At 43.0% G+C, this 19034-nt stretch overlaps 2 protein-coding genes and 1 non-coding gene across 3 annotated transcripts; all 3 read right to left on the minus strand.

Moving 5' to 3' along the window:
- Window positions 1-3132: 3132 nt before the first annotated feature.
- Window positions 3133-6822, minus strand: LOC123445712 (11S globulin seed storage protein 2-like). The gene is made up of 2 exons (XM_045122738.1): window positions 4298-6822; window positions 3133-3592 (listed from the first exon to the last, which is right to left on the minus strand). Exons 1-2 carry the CDS (start codon window positions 5251-5253, stop codon window positions 3442-3444), a joined length of 1107 nt encoding a protein of 368 aa, XP_044978673.1. The 5' UTR covers window positions 5254-6822; the 3' UTR covers window positions 3133-3441.
- Window positions 6823-6914: 92 nt separating this feature from the next.
- Window positions 6915-7542, minus strand: LOC123445713 (metallothionein-like protein 2C). Its single transcript, XM_045122739.1, has 2 exons — window positions 7300-7542; window positions 6915-7198 (listed from the first exon to the last, which is right to left on the minus strand). Exons 1-2 carry the CDS (start codon window positions 7434-7436, stop codon window positions 7099-7101), a joined length of 237 nt encoding a protein of 78 aa, XP_044978674.1. The 5' UTR covers window positions 7437-7542; the 3' UTR covers window positions 6915-7098.
- Window positions 7543-14140: 6598 nt separating this feature from the next.
- On the minus strand, window positions 14141-14214 carry TRNAV-AAC. Its single transcript has one exon. It is a non-coding gene; the product is annotated as a tRNA-Val (tRNA).
- Window positions 14215-19034: the final 4820 nt, after the last annotated feature.

Genomic DNA, 19034 nt, shown 5'->3' on the forward strand with positions numbered 1-19034 from the left:
GGGAGACAAGTCAAGAGTGTTATCTCCACCAACATACAATACCCCTTCCCGTTTTCCATAGCTACGGTGTCATGCTAAGAGGAAAGCATTGAGAGTGACCCATATAACACTCCTTTCTTTTCTTTTTCCATAATTATAGTGCCATATCATCGTATTGTCTATGAGAACATGCTAAGAGCCACTAATTGAGAGTGACCTTAAACACAGTTGGTACATTCGTTTCTATTGCCTCAACGCTCTCTAAACTCACATGGTCTACATAATCCTCACCTCCTTTTCCAAACCGATATCCCACATCCTACCCATTTCTAGTTTATGTTACTATTTTATCCTATACATTTTTTTGCCATTTACTTGCACTGATATCTTGGCTTCTAATGATTACCTACCTCCTTCTGGGCGCCTTTCCTTTTGAGCGCTCGCTCACCCCCAAAGTTGCAACTAAGAGCAACTCTAGCCGAGTTGCCATATTGGAGCATGCCACATAATGTTTTGGAGGCTGTGCGCAAACACATAGTCACAATATATCATCATGCATAAATTCTCTGTAAGTAAGGCTCACCTGTCATTGGATCATAGATTCTTCCCCAATAATTAAAAACTTTAGAAGAACACATTAATAAGCATCTATTTCATCCCTATAAATAGGGGCAGTAAATTAGTCGTGCTATGACAAACTTTCCTAGAAGTAGAAAAATTAAACTAACTAGTTGTGGCCACGACTAGGGTGGTTGGGGAGGGATTGTCGGGAAATGCGGCAACTTGGGCTGTGATGGCTCGAGAATTTGCGATGTTTACCATAGTGATTTACACTTGGTTTCATTGGATGTTTGTTATTTTTTGGGTATTTCTAATGCTAATCCAACAAAAGAGAATACAATCTACTTTATCTTATGGTTGGCAGGAAATATCATTTTTGGAAGGAAACCAAGGGAGATTGCTGCAAATCAAGTCAATTGGAGCAATTTTCCTGAAAAGAGCAAAGTCAACACGCGCACCAGAGCAAAACACGACATTCAATGCGACCGCAAGCGCTCGCATAAGAAGCCTGGATAAGTTGGTGCTTCATCAGGTCTGCTATGATTATGAATAGGTACGACGAAAGGGGATCCCCCTGACGAACGCCATTCTTGCAACCTGGATCAAGACGACCTGGATGTGGTGCGAGAAGCGGCGGTAAAATCCAGATCCCAACCCAACTGGGCCAGGACGCCAGGGGATTCATCTGGAAGAAAGCGTCCTTGATTTCCTCTTGTGAGAAAAGGTCGGCAAGGTGGTGTAGCTGGGGACGTGGTCGGGGTAAAGGTCGAGCAAGTCAAAACACCAAGTTTGCGTTTTTTGGCTTCCTAGGAGGGAATGGAAGAAAGATCGGAGCATATCGGCTTTGTGATATTGGCCGAAGAAATCAACCCTATTGTCCTCTAGGATGGCAATGTTATTTTTTCTGAAGTGCTGGGAGGCCGAGACGTGGAAGAATTTTGAATTCTCGTCACCTTCCATCGCCGCTTTGACCTTGCCCCGTTGCTTCCAAAATAGCATTTTTTGACGAATTTGTCTTTTGGAGGGAGTTAATGACCACTAGTCTTAGTGATTTTTCAGGTCGCGAGAGGCGCCGCCTCTCCTCTGGATAGTCTAGGCGGTTAATGATAAGGTTACAACTGGACTCCCTGATGTGGGCCGGAGTGTGTGTTTTAGCCCAAGATTTGAGGCAGAATCTCGTTTTTTTATGGTCGCAGTAAGGACATGGTCGCAAGCGGTCTGTGCATGGTTTATGGTCCAAACTTCTGAGATAATGCGCTGGCACGCCGGGTGCAAAGGCCAGAAAGACTCGAACCGAAAAATGTTGGATCACGGGATTTGAGGAAATGTTGACGATGATGGGGACGTGGTCGGAAGCGAACCTAGTAAGGGACGAGAGAGTGAAGTTTGGGAAAGCATCCTCCCAAGCAATGTTGCTAAAGGCCCGGTCTAGGTGTTCTAGAGTGGGATTCTGAAGAGGTCCGCCTCGGAGGCATGGATGTTTGCGTTGTTCTTTTCTTATGCAAAGCGAATAAGGTTGAAGTCGCCGATAAGAAGCCAAGGGGTGTTGTCGTGGGGAGCAACAATTTTTATCTCAAGCAAGATTTCTGTTTTTTGTCTACGGGTGGAGGGAGCGCTAGTTGGTGATGGTTAGAGGGTGTTAGAGGCCGTGGTCGATAGATTGAGGGAGGTGGAGAACCAGCTGTGAGAGTGCTCCAAGAGGTTTAAACGGTTAGAAGAACAAAAAATGTAGATGTATCGATAATTATTTTTCTTAGTTGACTGAGCCATGCTTTTTGGAAAATGCATAAATCTGCTTTCTATACTGGTTGAACATGGACATAAAACTAATATAACGGTGCATGAACCTAAAATCAAGTTGATAAAACAAATGAAAATCCCACCACATGTTTTTGTAGGCCGACTTTAAAGCCCTTGCAATTTCAAAAATTTCATAAGACTTGAAATCAGATAGATACTTGAATCACACTCAGGACAGTCAAACAGTACACTCCCGAGTAATTTATTCTGTATGCTCAACTTTGTTTTATTGTAACCACCCAACCTGTGCAACCACACGGGCTAGCAATTCAATCAATTGTTTTATTGCGTGGCCTCAAAAAAAATGTTTGCATGATTTTTGCTATTTATGCGATGGGAATATATTCTGTACGAAACAAAAATTATTACCCACAATTATTTCTTAGTATACAACTGTATGTAGAATTGTAGATGTATCACTAATTATTTTTCTTAGTTGACTGAGCCATGCTTTGTGAATAATGCATGAATTTGCATTCTATACTAGTTGGACATGGACATAAAACTAATGCTATCAACTTACATCAACTTGTGAAATAAAATTTATGAAAATCCCACCATATGTCTTCATAGGCCAAGTTTAAAGCCCTTGAAAATTTCCATGACACTTGAAATCATATAGATACTTGAATCACACCCAGCACAATCAAACACACTCACGAGTATGCCGCGCATTCCATTCCATATGCTGTACGCTCAAGTTTGTTTGGAAGTGTGAAAGTTCATAAAACTTACACTTTTACACCCTGGGGTGCGTGCACACGCGCACACAACAATGACAAATTACTTGCATTGATCGAACATTAACTGATCTTAAAGAGTTTGATAAAACCTAAACAGCAGGGGGTGCGCGCACGCGACAATAACAAATTGACTACTGTAGGAATCGATACAGCACTTGCATTGATCAAACATTAAGTGATCCCAAAGAGTTTGGTAAAACTAACCAGCATAAAAACTAACCAGCGTGACAAATTCATCTAAAGCTTATTATTACATAATCCATCAAACGCGGAAAACTTCCATTTAACTAGCCCTTGGCAACCGTAATGCAGAATCTAAGGTGTTGCCAAGCCGAAGATGGACAGATGTGTTCATGATTTAGTTGGGAGCGAAGAAGATCTCGGAGTCGAGCCTCTTGGAGCGGAACAACTTCTCCATCTCCGGAGTGGTGTTGAAGGCCGTCTCTAGCACCGCCGGCGATATCGCCTTCCACACCGACGTCTTACCAGCCAAGTGGCTAAAGATTGGGCTGCATTTGTTTTACACAAAACAAACATTAATTGATCAAATCAACCGATATAATTAGACAAGTGCAAAATCATTATGTACACCTAAATATGTTGCAAACTTTAATGTTCTTCATTTTGTGAAAAATGCAGAAGATGCCACAATATTTTGCAGCTAGAATGCTAGACATGTACGGGAAGAATCCAGTCTGTAAGAAACTTTTGGTACGTGAAGCTATAGAACTAAGTTGATATATACATGAATGTAGCAAAACCAAAACAGAATATGTCGAATAAAAAAGAATGCATCAGATCTGATATCCACATGCTATATGTTTACCTATATTTTGACTACCAAAATGCATTCAGGAAAGATACATTGGCATTAATTGTTTAGGCCACAAGTATTGGATAAACTTGAATATGCATGCAGCAGGAAATTTTAATTTCAGAAAGGACAAAGAATGCCAAGAAACTGTGCAACCAAGTAATTAATTAGGGCCATATATATACTCCTACTAGAATTTCGCAAAAATCTATAACGAACATTTCTGTCCCTCCGGGGACATCTGATAACGAACATTTCTTTTGAACAATATACAGAAGAAAAATAATTAATGCTACAATATCAAAAGTTCTAGTTGGTTAAAGTGGTGCCTGACAAGCTTGACGTAGCAAGAAAATATATAACAGATCTTGGAGAATAGTAATACGTAGTATATACTTACTTTGGGGTGGTGATGATGGAGAACCACTCCATGCCGGTGTCGTCGGCGATCTTGGAGACGACGAAGAACCTGGGCACGATGAAGAGGCATCCTGCCTCGGCCCGGGTCTCCAGCACACGGGTGCCGTCGATGCCGACGACCTGGACGCGGCCGCCGCCGCGCACTATGTAGGTTACCTGGTACGCCGAGTCGCAGGAGAATCCCGGCGAGCACATGGAACGACCGTCGATCCTGACCAGGTCAGAGCCCAGCCCAACATCCTTCACCGGCGGCAGGTTGGCCGTGTTGAGCACCACCACGCGTCCGCCGCCAGGGATGTCAACGTCCAGCGGCGCATCTAGGCAGTTGACCACCACGCCCTGGCGGTCGTCGGGGCGAGGCTCCGGCATCCGGTGCCCCGCGGCGATCTTCACGATGCCCGAGCCGGGCTGGGTGGACACGATCTTGGCGGCGGCGTCCTGGTCGAGGTCCCAGGCGCGCGCGACGAACTCGGTGGAGAACCCCGTGAAGATGCCGGTGGCGCCGGTGAGCTGGAAGTTGGTGAAGCGGCCGGGGGTGTGACCCTTGGAGGTGTCGCCGAGAAAGAGGACGACCAGCTCGGCAGAGGCGCCCTCTGCGTTGTGCCACCAGGTGACGGCGCCGAAGGGAAGCGCCAGCGTGTCGCCCTCCTTGACGGGGATCACCTTCTCGCTGGCCGCCTCCGGGAGCACGAGGCCGCAGGCGCCGGCACCTTGGAGCACGTAGGCGATCTTGGCAGAGTCGGAGTAGCTGGGGAGGGCGAGCCCGCCGGCGGACAGGTGCAGCTTGGCGGCGCCGATGGAGGCCGCGCCGAGCATGGGCAGGTCGGCCGGCGACCAGTCATAGTACGCGCCGCCGTCGCTGCCGTAGGCCTTGGCCGGCTTCTTTGGCGACAGGTCCATCGACATGACCTCGGCGTTGGAAGTGCGCTGCACCATGCTTGTCAAGACGTACGACCGAGGTTGTGCTACGGACGTGGGACTGGTAGAGGAGGAGAAAGATCGATCTGCAGAATGTGGGATTGATGCGGAATGGTGCGTATTTATAGTTGCGGCCGGTTAGATAGATAATGATGATTAGTTGTTGGAGCTAACTGATCGATCCATCTCTCATGGATAATGACGAGTTTCTTGCGGGTTGGATCGGATATCCATGCATGCAGGAACGGATGATGACCGCATTTATCTACTTTGGTTTTCATTTTGCGCATCAACGGGCAAGAAAAAAGGAATTGAGAAATTCGGGAACCTGCTATGGTTGGATGGTTAAAGGGACATGGCCCATAAGAGTTCAAGTCCTCTCGTGCTTGCATTTATTTCTAGATTTATTTCAGTATTTTCGGTGATGCACATTCAGTGAGAGAAGATGTGTTACCGTCGACGACGAGGTACCCACGATGACTTTGTAAATTTCAAGTTGATATTCCGGCTTCGTTTTTAGGAGGTGCTCGTAGCGATAGGATGTCGTTTGTGCGTACTGCTTTTAAAAGAAAAAAAAAACAGACTACATGAAAAAAAGGCCTCTGAGAACTCTCAAGAAGAAAGAGTATAGAAATTTTAAGCTAATTGAAGTACTAGAGTCATCAACCATTTTCTTTTTTAAAACATTAATATATTCACTCGCCGTTAATTTTCTTCTTGAAAAAAGGACCATTGTTTATTGGTGACTAGTAAGCGTGCACATGTAACGCATCGTATCCTAATAAACTTTAACGAAAAGATTCTATTGTTCATTGTTTATTGGTCGAACGTATTTCATATTGTCACCTGTTTGAACTAGGAATCGACCCTTCGAGTCGTCGGTACTATTTGATCTCTTCCTCACATAAAAGGAGGGTAATATGCTCATTTAGAGGGTTGTTTGCTCAATCTCAATGGCATATTGCCTCACCTCCACAGTCTTATAAAGATTGACGACCAAGATTGACAACCTCATTTTTAAATACCGAGTGTGTGTTTAGCCCATCGAGGAATGAATCATTGTAAGGAGCGAATTATATAATCCCATTGTTGAATGGGTGTATTGCTCCGGGGTTGCCGCGCTCATACTTTCTTAACCAAGTCATATAGTACCTCCGTAGTGAGCCATCCCATTTTGAATTTGAAGTGTGAACTCGTTTTTTTTTCATTTCCTGATAGGCGTGACTATATCTCTCGTGGAAGCGAATCGTACCTTCACCAAAAGTATATCTATACCTCTCGTGGAATGACACGCATTTTTCCGCCTCTCGCGGAAGCAAATCTGTGCCTGTCGCGGAAGAAAAAAATCCATGCAAAAATATTTAAAAATACGAAATTGATTTTTTGTCCAAAACCTAAGAAAAATGGAGAAAAACTAAAAGCCTAAATAACCCGAGAAAAATAATCTAAAAGCCAAAACGTGTACATAAAAATTAATAAAAAATATAATCCAAGGAAGCGCCCAGAACGCCACACGTCGCGACGGCTGAGAGCTTTCTAACCCACCAAATATGACACTTGTGGTGGTTTCCGAAGAAGTACTCGCTGATTAGCTACTCTCGGTTTATTAACGACCCATTCACCTCGCAAGTTGATACCGGGGCCAGAAGTTGGTCCATAAGAAAAAACACATGTATAGGTTAAACCACAAAACCACAAGAGATTTTATTTAGGGGTTTATATGCATGGCATGGCATGGCACCTGCTGTGCTCATGCAGGCAGGTGCTTACATACAAAGACCCTTGATCAGGTAGCGTTTCATGGTGGTAGACGGATAGGTAGATTATAGATATGATGCAGGTAGTGAATCCATGATTGATGATCTAGCAGTTGCAGCAGGAGCAGCCGCAGCTGGTGCCGCACTTGCACTGGGTGCAGCCGCAGCCGCCGTTCTCCGCCGCCATCTCCATCGCGCCGCAGCTCCTGCACCGATCCCATCATTTATAAAGTTAATTGGAGAACCATCAAGTGATTCATTGGGCATGGGGAAATCATATAATTAATATCCAAGAGAGGGAACGTACGCCTTGTGGGTGGCGGTGACGGCGACGAGGAGGGTGGCGCCGGCGGCCTCTACCTCGGGGTACATGTTGCAGCCGCCGCAGCCGTTGCCGCACTTGCAGGCACTGCCACAACCGCAGTTTCCTCCGCAGCAAGACATCTTTGAGGTTTCTTTGGGATTGGATGAAGGCTTTGATTGGTGTTGGCTAGGAGCTTCCTGTGTGTTTCTTGCTTGCTGGCTTGAGTAACAATGGCAGGCAGCGAGGGCTATTTATAGGCGAGAGTGAGCATTAAGGAAGGACGAGCGGGACAAGATGAAGAAGGAGATGAGAGATGCTGCACTTTTGGCAAAGGATGGACCGGAGCAACCGCTTGGGGAAGAGGAATATAGGTAGGACCACAGCCTCTAATAATTTGATTCCCTTTGTCTCTAGCTAGCTTTTTTCTTACAACAAATGCACTAGAGGAACTACAACCAGCATATTGTGTGTGTATCGAATTATTGGTATACATACTCACTCCCGTTTCACAATTAAGGTTTATTAAAAAAATTCAAATTCAAATGTTTCTATGTTTGTTCAAGTTTATGAAAGCGTCAATTGTTTCCAAACAAATAAAATTTTGAATGTAAATTTGGTCGAACATAGAGATTTTTATTTTTCTAAAATACACGGTAGTTAAATCTTGGAATTGGAAATCTTGGAATGGAAGGAAATACCTATGTGCATGCAGCCGTAATGGCTAAGTTCAGGGATGGTTGATTTTATAGTGGTATTTCTCTGTAAATTAGGAATTTCAAACTAAATCAAAATCAAACAAGAATTTGGAACCTTAGCAAAAAATAGATAGGTATGTTTCGTGCATGTCCTTAGTAAATATATTCGGCAAATAACCCTCACTCAATGTTTTTTAATGTCAACACAAGGAAAAAATATGTCTTCTTAGCCGAAGGTCGCCAAAAATATCTTTAATTTAGACAATATTGGCGGCTCTTCGCTGCCATAGTCCTCACAACTTTTTCAATTGTAGTGTTATAAGCTGAATTTTCTTGAAATTTTTAGTCTCCATCCTATATGCATTTAAATAACTATCACAATTCCACTACAGTTTCTAAAGATTACATGCCACATCCGTTTGCAGCATTTAAAAAAGAAAGGATCTGGAGAACTTAACATACATATTTGATGTCATGGTGTGTTGAATCTTGTGCCTTTTTTTTGAGAGAAACAACGAAACTCTACTGCTTATTCTTATTGATTTTCAAAATAAATGGTACAAAAACTAATGTCTCAGAGAATAAAAGAATTTATATAGAAAGAAGAAAACACGAAAATAGAAACCAAAAACCAAAGAAGCAAAAGAAAAAGGGGCGGTTATCCCAAGTATACAAAATTGGAGATCCAAGTCTCAAAACTGGAATAGGACTTCCTTGTGGCTCTATGGACCAGCCACTTGATCTCAGTCTTGAACTTCTTTCTGCAAGTATAAAGATTTGGAGGAATTCTGTTGAAGATCCAGTCATTTTGGGTAGTCCAGATGGCCCAGGAGGCCAGTATGATCAGCTCGAGGGAAAATGGTAAACCAATGTTGGTTTTCACAGAGTTGATGTCAACATGGGAATTGAAGATAAGGTAATGAGTACAATATGGATATTGACTTATCCTGCAAGGAAAAAATACAATAATTTTCTAAAGCATTAAGCGCAAACACATAGTTATCAATGAACAAACAAAATTATTTCTATGAGATTTGGTTCGACATAAATTTTCCTTAGGAATGCATGTCAAGGGGAAAGGTAAAAATATACATGTCAAGTAGGCCATAGAAAATATCATTATGGTTACCAGGCCTACAAGCCCCGTAGGAAAATATTCTAACAAATAGAATCCTCCAAATTTTCTATATGATACCTTTGAAGTTTCAACTAAAGAGACCATAATTTCTTTGATGTACCAAAAGATCTTCAAGCCTCCGGAATCGTTCATTTCCAGCTGACCTCATTGGATTTTTATTTTATTTTTGCCATGATTTGAAAAATCTCAAAGCTTATTGTCGATATAGATGATTGAGTATTATGTATGACATGCAGAAACAAATAAAAAATAAAGTGAATAAATAGAACACATTTGTTTGTTTTTTGACCCCCAACCTTCGTCATCGTACATCAACTGATCACCTTTTCTATTCTTTAAAGCAATGAAAAAGGTGATTGGCAAACTGAGTGGGTGGTGCCAATTCTTTTCCCCACCTGTAGAAAGCTCCATCTATGGCCACACAAAGTTCTTTACTTAATTAGTTTTGTTATATATCGGGTGCATATAGTGACTTGTGTACATAGTGGAGTTAAATATCGTCGAACTTTTGGGGTGCCGTCTTGGGTGCTACACATCAACCATTACTAGGTATACACAGAAGTGATCTAGGGACGTTGATGATTTTATTTTGTGGGAGGGGATATCAATATTGAAGAAACATATTTTACATGAGTAATAGTGTCGTTTCTCAGAGTGAAGAACACAATTTTCCGCTCTGTGCATCCTGCGATGCAGAAGCCACGAGATATAGTGTCGACATCGATTTGAAAATGGAGGATGCAATTTTGCCATGTCGGTCCGGTGACGTGAAGCAGTGGTTGAGAGTGAATCTTTCTGCCCTAAGGGCTTAGACGCAACTATGGACGTGAAGCAGTGGTTGAGAGTGAATCTTTCTGCCCTAAGAGGATGGGTTGGAAGGCACTTTTACTATTGACATAGGACTTGGCTTAGAAAATCTGGACTCATTTGCGTCCGATGAGATTGCTGATCCAAAAGAGTTAGAACATTTGGAGAAGCAATCTGCTGCTTTACAAGAAGATGAAGAAGAGGAAGGGGAGGAAGAAGATGAAGATGAAGAGGAAGATGAAGAGGAAGAGGAAGAGGAAGAGGAATATGACGAAGATGAAGAACTTCAAGCCCCAACCTATGATCCAAATGATTTCTAATGTTGTGCTGGGTTAGTTTTAGTGTTATATGTTAGTTTGTGTTATTTTGTATGCTAAAGGCAATCGAACCTTGCATTTTAGTTCCTGTGTTGGATCCAACTGAAACTTGATATTATTTGTATTGAATGTTTCTGAAAGTTTCTTTCTTTCTTGCAAATATGTGTTATTTTATATGTAGCCCACACTGTTTTCCTCTTATTTTGTTCAGATTTATATCTAAATCTAGTAGGTTGCCTCTATAATATATATGTCTAACATCTGAATTTATCTTTATAGGAGATGACTGGACTTCGTCATGTCCGTGCCAGGAGCGGATCTGGCGACAACCAACAAAGGACAATGTTTGGCAGCAATAACTCTACCAATCTTTTGTCCCAAAAGAGAGTTATGAACTCATCTCACCCTTCATCTGAGAAGCGTAGAGGAAGGCGCATGAGAGCTACTGTTGAGTTAAGAGTGCCTCCACGTGGTCGCAAAGTGGGCCTTCAACCTAACGGTGAAAGGTATCGAAAATGATGTGTTTGTTCTACCTTTAACGTATTGCTAAACAGTTGTTTCCTGCTTTCTAAAACTTGTCAATTAATATAGTTCAAAAAAACTTGTCAACTAATAACATTTTCTGCATGTAGGCAATTTAAGTACGTACCCTATCATCCCAAGAACTACAAGTACACTACACAACTTGGAGTTCTTCTAAAACGTGAATACCCAGGAAAAATAGAGGAAAAAAATGATGATGGTGTCATCACTAATACACGCCCGGCTTTGGAGTGGTACGATTACTATCATAATTCGACTCTAGATTTTGAGCAGCGGACAGCCGCAGATCGTGTGAAGGAAGAGTTTTGGGTAAGTATATTTTTGGAGTAATTGCAATTATTATTATACATATATCTGTAATGTTGTAAAATCTGATTTGGAAATTTCTAAACATGTAGAACTTGTTTGACCTGCATGTGGATGACGAGGAAGACGAGAGTGCCCGAATCCAAATTGAGCAAGAGGCTAACCAGATTATCGATGCCTATGCAAGGAAAAAGGTGAAAGACATGTTGTACCAACTCCATGTGGATGCTGTGAAGCTTTACTATGAGAATCAAGGAGAGAAGCTTGATGACTCGATAGCTTGTGCAAGAGAACTTGAATATGAGCAATACCTCGAGAGTAGGATACCATGGTGCAAGGAAGTTGCATGGCCCGGACTATGTCGTTATTGGACATCAAAGGGATACAAGACCAATAGGGGGAGGGGACGAGAAGCTCGCTTGAAATCTGAGGATATTGCTCAAAACCGAGGAGGCTCACGACCTTTTGTGGAGGTTCAACAATATTTGGTATGTCGTGCTTATTGTATGATTTTCTTCACACTTAGTTTTCTATTACATGATACCATGACTTTGCTTGAATTTGTGTGTTCTTGTAGGAAGAGACACTTGGAACTGAGAAGGCAACGACCCTGAATACATATACTGTGATGAAATGTGGAATGAAGAATGTCAGTAGCAGCGGCAACAATGGTGCAGTCATGAGCCAGAAAGCAAAACAACGCCTTGTATGTCATTATTTTACTGCCATATTTCTTATAGATTTTGAAGATGTTAATTTACTAGCATGTTGTGAACAAACTATAATTTATCATTGTCAGGATGACTACACTACATTGGCTAAAAAGAAGTATCCAGATAGTTGGGAGGGAAGAGAGCTGGACGGTGAGCTGCTATATGAAGCATCAGGTGGCATTCCTCATGGTCGCGTGTCAATAGCCGATGGGGCTGTTAAGAAAGCAGATATTAAATCAGCAGCTAGAAAAAAGAATTCGAGTGCACCAATTTCGCTCACACTTCGTGAGAAGGAACAACTCAGGCGTGTTAATGAAGAAAATGCAGAACTCAGGCGTGCTAAGGAGATGCTACAACAGAAAGTAGATATGCATGGGCAGCTCATAACTGTATGTTTAAATTCATGCCCACATTCTAAAGCAATGGGTCTAAACTTCTCAAGTATCACGTATCAACTCTAGTAATATTTCTTATTTCTTATTATTTTGCAGGCACTTTTCAAGGAGATAGGGAAAGAGTTGCCAGCGCATATACTACATATACTAAGCCATGGAGCTGTTTCAGAACCAGAAGTAAGTGTAATCTGTCCACTACTCAACTTGGACAATGCAATATGAACACCATGTTGGATATGAATTTCTTTTCATGTTTTTTTAAGTTATTTGGCTGTTTGCATATGTGAGCTTGTCTATTCTCATAAGACTCTTTAGCTCGTGTGCCCAATTTCTGTAGAAATAATGCTTTCATGCTTAAGGTCCATCTAATTGAAACTTGAAAGTAGCCTAGACCTCTAAATGAAAATAAAATCAATTCTTGTTGCCAAGCATTAATCAATAAATGGAAATTATTTGGTTGTGTTGTCTCCACTTGTCATCCAACAAAGTATTGCGTTTTATTGTTGTAAATCAGATTAAATAAAAATTTGGTAACTTGGGCTCGATTCAGGGGACAAATAACTCATCTCAAGCTGGCTCACAAGCGGTTGATGGAAACAATGATGTCATGGGTTCAAGCGAGGAGAATGACGCCACTGGAAATGTTGATGTCGATGAGACCGTTGACGGAACCAGCCATGCTCAAACAACACGATAACATGAGACTATAGGTGGTCTTGATATGCTCTTTTGTGGACTTCTGTATCCGGTATGGCTTAGGAATGAGAATACATGTGGTGATAGTTGCAAGTTGGTGTATTTTGCTAGTATTGTTGTAGTTGGCAGGTCCTTTTGTGGTTGGTACTGTTGTAGCCTTGTATATATATGTATGAAACTGATGATGATATATATGTATGAAACTGATGATGATATATGAAGTCTGATATTGTCACATAAATCTATTCTTATATGGTTTCTGGAAAATAATTCAACATTTGTAGAATCTGGTCATGTCAGGAATATAAAATAAAAAAACATGATGCAACAATGACGACCAGCATGTTGCTTTCCTGCCAGGAATATAAAATAAAAGAACATGGTGCAACAGTGACGGCCAATGGCCCACAGGAATGCGTGCACGTTGCATCAGGTCAAATTCTTTTCCTGATGGTCATTCCTCACAAGCAGATGACATGAATAAGTATTTTCCGGATAGGATAAATCTGACGGAGCATTTCTTTCCTGTGAGTCAACTGTCAGGGATAACCGTCAGCGATAATATTCCTGTGCGTCGGCCGTCAGGCATATAGATTTATTCCTCGCAGACTATGGCTGTAGGTTCCTCCTGTCGGTCAGCTGACAGGAATTATTTTCCTGACGGCCATAACCATTTTCCTGTCGGCTGCTGGCCCACACGCTTAGTCGCATTTCTGGTAGTGCATGTCGATTTTAAGATGTGCCTGGAGCGGTAATACATAGTTGTCATTATTCGATCGCTTGTGTATATGGCTCTATAATTATGTAGTGTTGTGGGAATATTTGCACACACATCACATCACATAAAGTAAGAAAGAGTGGCAAAAAGGTGATTCCAACAAGGTCGAATACCTGCCATAGGCACCGAAATGGGATACTAGGGAAGGACAAAGATTTATTGCTGCATTTTGCAGAAAATTAAACACAATAATATATACTTTGACCTCTGCATGTAGCGTGTGTTAGACTCAGGTGATAACCTAGTATATATAGACCAGAAGACCTTAATTAATGTAGTACTATTCTTCTCGTAAGATAGATAAGAAAGGTAGATCAATAAATACTGCAAGAAAGGCCTATTAGCTCAGCTGGTCACGCGAAGGTCGCAAGTTCGAGACCTGTATGGGCCACTTTTAATTCTTCTTTTTTATTTTTTCTACGCGATGGAAAAACATGCGACAAAAAAAATATAAAATGGCTTCGCCCGGGTTCGAACCGGAGACCTTCAGTGTGTTAGACTGACGTGATAACCAACTACACCACGAAACCTTGCTGTAAGTATCATTATTTTAGCATAAAAGATCAAACAGCTGATATGTGTATCTTGGTCCACTAATCTTACAAGATGACCCACTAACTTAAGCATCTAATTATTTTCTGCTGGAAAATCATACAACTTGTTTGATCACAGCCCAACCAACGAATTACATATAATAGCTGGGCCAAACTTAACTATCAAACTGTTTTCCAAATAGACTCTTCCCATTGAGGTCAAAAGAATTTCCTGTCAAGACACACATCTTAGCTAGCGCTGCGAAGAACCTCGGAAATAAACCAATGCTTGTCTTCCCTTTGTATAATGGTTTCCAAACGCACAACTAATTGCAGGACCAAGGTGTTATCTAACAACGAGTGGGTATGAAACATCAACATGCAGGGTGGTCTTTCGGTGACCCTCACCCAGCAGTTCTATTCCCTTTGAAATGTGTGTTAGAGCGATGCCGCTTCAGTTCACCGAACACAACTACGATATGAGATGCTCGAGCCACGCTTAAACCTCTTCCTCTTTATTTCTACTTATTCTAAAAGGTTAGCAACTATATTTCCTCGTTTAGACCGTGTGGTACTTATTTTTAGGATCGTGATTGTATTTGATATACTGTTGTATAACGCAGATGAGCCATCCATGGATGTACGGTGATCGACGCACAACCGCTTACAGAGAAGGCGTGCATTCTTTTCGAGATGCAGCCGATGTGAACAAGCATGGTGGTGGCTTTATGTTTTGTCCATGTGTTGAATGTCGGAATGAGAAGGATTACACTTCCTCAAGAGTCATTCAGAGCCACCTGCTTCGGTCCGGTTTTATGTCGGGCTATAATGTTTGGACCAAGCACGGAGAAAGAGGGGTTATGATGGAAGACGACGATGAAGAAGAAGAGAACGATGATGACAACTACCGATCTATGTTCCCTTAGTATGCTGATACCGCAATGGAAGACAATGAAGAAGAAGATCAGGATGAAGAACGGGAACCAGATGAGCCCGCTGATGATGTTGGCCGGTTCATTTCTGATGCACGGCGAGGTTGCGACACAGAAAAGGAGAGGTTGCAGTTCGAGTAGATGTTACAGGACCACAACAAATTGTTGTACCCAACTTGTAAAGATGGCCACAAGAAGCTGGGTAGCACACTGGAATTGCTGAAGTGGAAGGCAGAGACCGGTGTGACTGACTCGTCATTCGAAAAGTTGCTGGTACTGATGAAGAAGATGCTTCCAAGAAAGAACGAATTGCTCGCCAGCACGTACGAAGCAAAGAAGCTTGTCTGCCCTCTAGGATTAGACGTGCAGAAGATACATGCATGCCCTAATGACTGCATCCTCTACCGCGGTGAGAAGTACGAGAATATGGATAAATGCCCGGTATGCACTGCATTGCGGTATAAGATCAGAAAAGATGACCCTGGTGATATTGAGGGCGAGCCACCCAGGAAGAGGGTTCCTGCCAAGGTGATGTGGTATGCTCCTATAATACCACGGTTGAAACGTCTGTTCAGAAATAAAGATCATGCGAAGTTGTTGCGATGGCACATGGAAGATCGTATGAAAGATGATAAGTTGAGGCCCACCGCTGATGGTAGGCAGTGGAGAAAAATCGAGAGAGAGAGTTCCCGAGATTTGCAGCTGACGCAAGGAACTTATGGTTAGGTCTGAGTACAGATGGCATGAATCCTTTTAGGGAGCAGAGTTGCAGTCACAGCACCTGGCCCGTTACTCTATGTATCTACAACCTTCCTCCTTGGTTGTGCATGAAGCGGAAGTTCATTATGATGCCAGTGCTTATCCAAGGTCCAAAGCAACCCGGCAACGATATTGATGTGTACCTAAGGCCATTAGTTGATGAACTTTTACATCTGTGGGCCGAACCAGGTGTACGTGTGTGGGACGAGCACAAACAAGAGGAATTTGACCTTCGAGCGTTTCTTTTCGTAACCATCAATGATTTGCCTGCTCTTAGTAACATTTCAGGACAGTCAAACAAGGGATACAATGCATGCACACACTGTTTGGATCAGACAGAAAGTATATATCTGGACAAATGTAGGAAGAATGTGTACCCGTACAATCGTCGTTTTCTTCCGCCCAAGCATCCCTTAAAGAAAAAAGGCAAGCATTTCAATGGCAAGGCAGAACATTGGGGGAAGCCTATCATCCGTACTGGTGCTGAAGTATTTGATATTGTCAAAGATTTAAAAGTAATCTTTGGAAAGGGTCCTGGCAGCCAACCTGTTCCTAACGGCCCTGATAAGCGCGTACCCATGTGGAAGAAGAAATCTATATTTTGGGAGCTACCCGACTGGGAAGTCCATGAGGTCCGCTCGGCAATCGATGTGATGCACCTGACAAACAATCTCTACGTGAATATTCTAGGCTTCCTGGGCTTGTATGGGAAGTCAAAAGATACACCGGAAGCATGGGAGGACCAGGAACGTCATAAAGGAAGAGATGGCATGCATCCAGGGCAGTTTCAAGGGCGTGCCAGCTACGCTCTTACTAAGGAAGAGAAGGAAATATTCTTTGAAGTCCTTTTCACTATCAAGGTCCCGACTGGCTTCTCATCGAATATAAAGGGAATCGTAAATATGAAAGACAAAAATTCCAAAACCTAAAGTCTCACGACTGCCACGTGCTTATGACGCAATTGCTTCCGGTTGCGTTGAGGGGAATTCTACCAGAAAATGTTCGCCTGGCAATTGTGAAGGTTGTTGGAAATATGCCCTAGAGGCAATAATAAATTAGTTATTATTATTTTTCTTTGTTCAAGATAATCGTTTATTATCCATGCTATAATTGTATTGATTGGAAACACAGTGCATGTGTGGATACATAGACAAAACACTGTCCCTAGTAAGCCTCTAGTTGACTAGCTCGTTGATCAAAGATGGTCAAGGTTTCCTGACCATAGGCAAGTGTTTTCACTTCATAACGGGATCACATTATTAGGAGAATCATGTGATGGACTAGACCCAAACTAATAGACGTAGCATGTTGATCGTGTCATTTTGTTGCTACTATTTTCTGCGTGTCAAGTCTCGCCGCCCCTCTGGTCGAAGATGCGAACCTCAGCCTGGTACTGGTACTGGTTGTACTCGCGGAAATCCTCGAACACAGTGTACTCGGGGTACGAGCAATATCCCAGCCTGGTCAGGAGATCGGCCAAAATGGCCGGGAACCCAGTCGTCTCAGTGGCCTGTGTCAGGCGCACGTGCTGTCTTGCGGGACGCATCTGAAAATAAGATTGACGGATGTCAATGACAGTGTGTGTAATACATATTCAGGAGAAAAAGAGTAGATAGTCCAGCGCTCCGGATTGATGTGATTCGAGAACCTAATGTTAGAGTTAGTAAAATCTTTGACCCGAAAGAGAAGAGAAAGTAGAGGCTAGAGTATAGGAAAGGAGTAAAAGATACTAATACCACCCAATTTGAGATGTGAGCCCGTAAGCCACAACATCAGTGTTAGTAAGTTTTTCAAACACTAGACTCAACTTCGGCCAAGGAGTTGGAAAGGGGGCTACCTACAGGCAGTTGGCTCTGATACCAACTTGTGACGCCCTCGGCTTAATCGTACGCTAATCATACACGCAAATGCGTACGATCAAACCCAAGGACTCACGGGGAGATATCACAACACAACTCTAGACACAAATAAAATAACATCAGCTTCATATTACAAGCCAGGGGCCTCGAGGGCTAGAATACAAAAGCTCGATAAACACACGAGTCAGCGGAAGCAACAAATATCTGAGTACAGACATAAAACATGGGGTGCCTTAGAGAAGGCTAGCACAAAAGATACAACGATCGAACGAGACGAGCCCTCCTGCCTGGGAACCTCCTAACTACTCCTGATCATCAGCGGCCTCCACGTAGTAGTAGGCACCGTCGGGGTAGCAGTCGTCGGCGACGGGGACCTCCATCTCCTGGGCTTCATCATCTGGTCGCAGCAAACGGATCAAGGGAACAAGGGGGGAGCAAAGCAGCGGTGAGTACTCATCCAAAGTACTCGCAAGTCTTACATCAGAACTATTCTAATAATGCATCAGTATCAAAGAAGGGGGTTATATGTGGACTGACTGCAGCAATGCGAGAATAGAGAGAGAAGGCCTAGTCCTATCGAAGACTAGCATCTTCAGGGTCTTGCAGCAATAGACGAGAGTAGAACAGGGGTAACACAATAATAGTCATATTGTTGCAGCAATATTAAAGTGAGGTCACGCCTAAAGATCCTCCCTTGACTCCCTGCGAAGAAGCAATCCCGCGGCAAACTAAATCCAGTTAAGTAACAATTGTAGTTGTAAAAGATCGGGGCACAACTCCAAGTCGTCCTGTAACCGTGGACACGGCTATCCGAATAGTTAATTTTCATCCCTGCAGGGGTGCACCACATGTCCCGTCACGCTCGATAACACTCTGGCCGGACATACTTTTCTGGGTCCTGCCCGGCCTCGGAATATCGACACGTCGCAGCCCCACCTAAGACTAATCAGAGAGGCCAACCCGCCGGTCTAAATCCTAAGCACAAAGGGTTCATGGGCCCAGTTCCCCTTCACGCTCCTGCACGTGGCGTGGGCGGCCGACATCAGTCCTAGCATCCCTTAATCACAAGCGCGATGCATCTCGGGACCACTCGGGCGCGCGCCGCTACACTGCTGGCATCTGAAAAGCTTCGGCTGATACCGCGACGCCGAGTACCCATAATTCTTCCCGCGTAGCCGGTTAGTGCGAAAAGGTCTCCGACCAACCCAGCTCAAATACCCAAATCCATTAGCATTTTAAATAGGCCAACAACACAGTCTCACGGGAA

The sequence above is a fragment of the Hordeum vulgare genome, chromosome 3H (genome assembly GCF_904849725.1).
Source record: "Hordeum vulgare subsp. vulgare chromosome 3H, MorexV3_pseudomolecules_assembly, whole genome shotgun sequence".
NCBI classification, from domain to species: Eukaryota; Viridiplantae; Streptophyta; class Magnoliopsida; order Poales; family Poaceae; genus Hordeum; species Hordeum vulgare.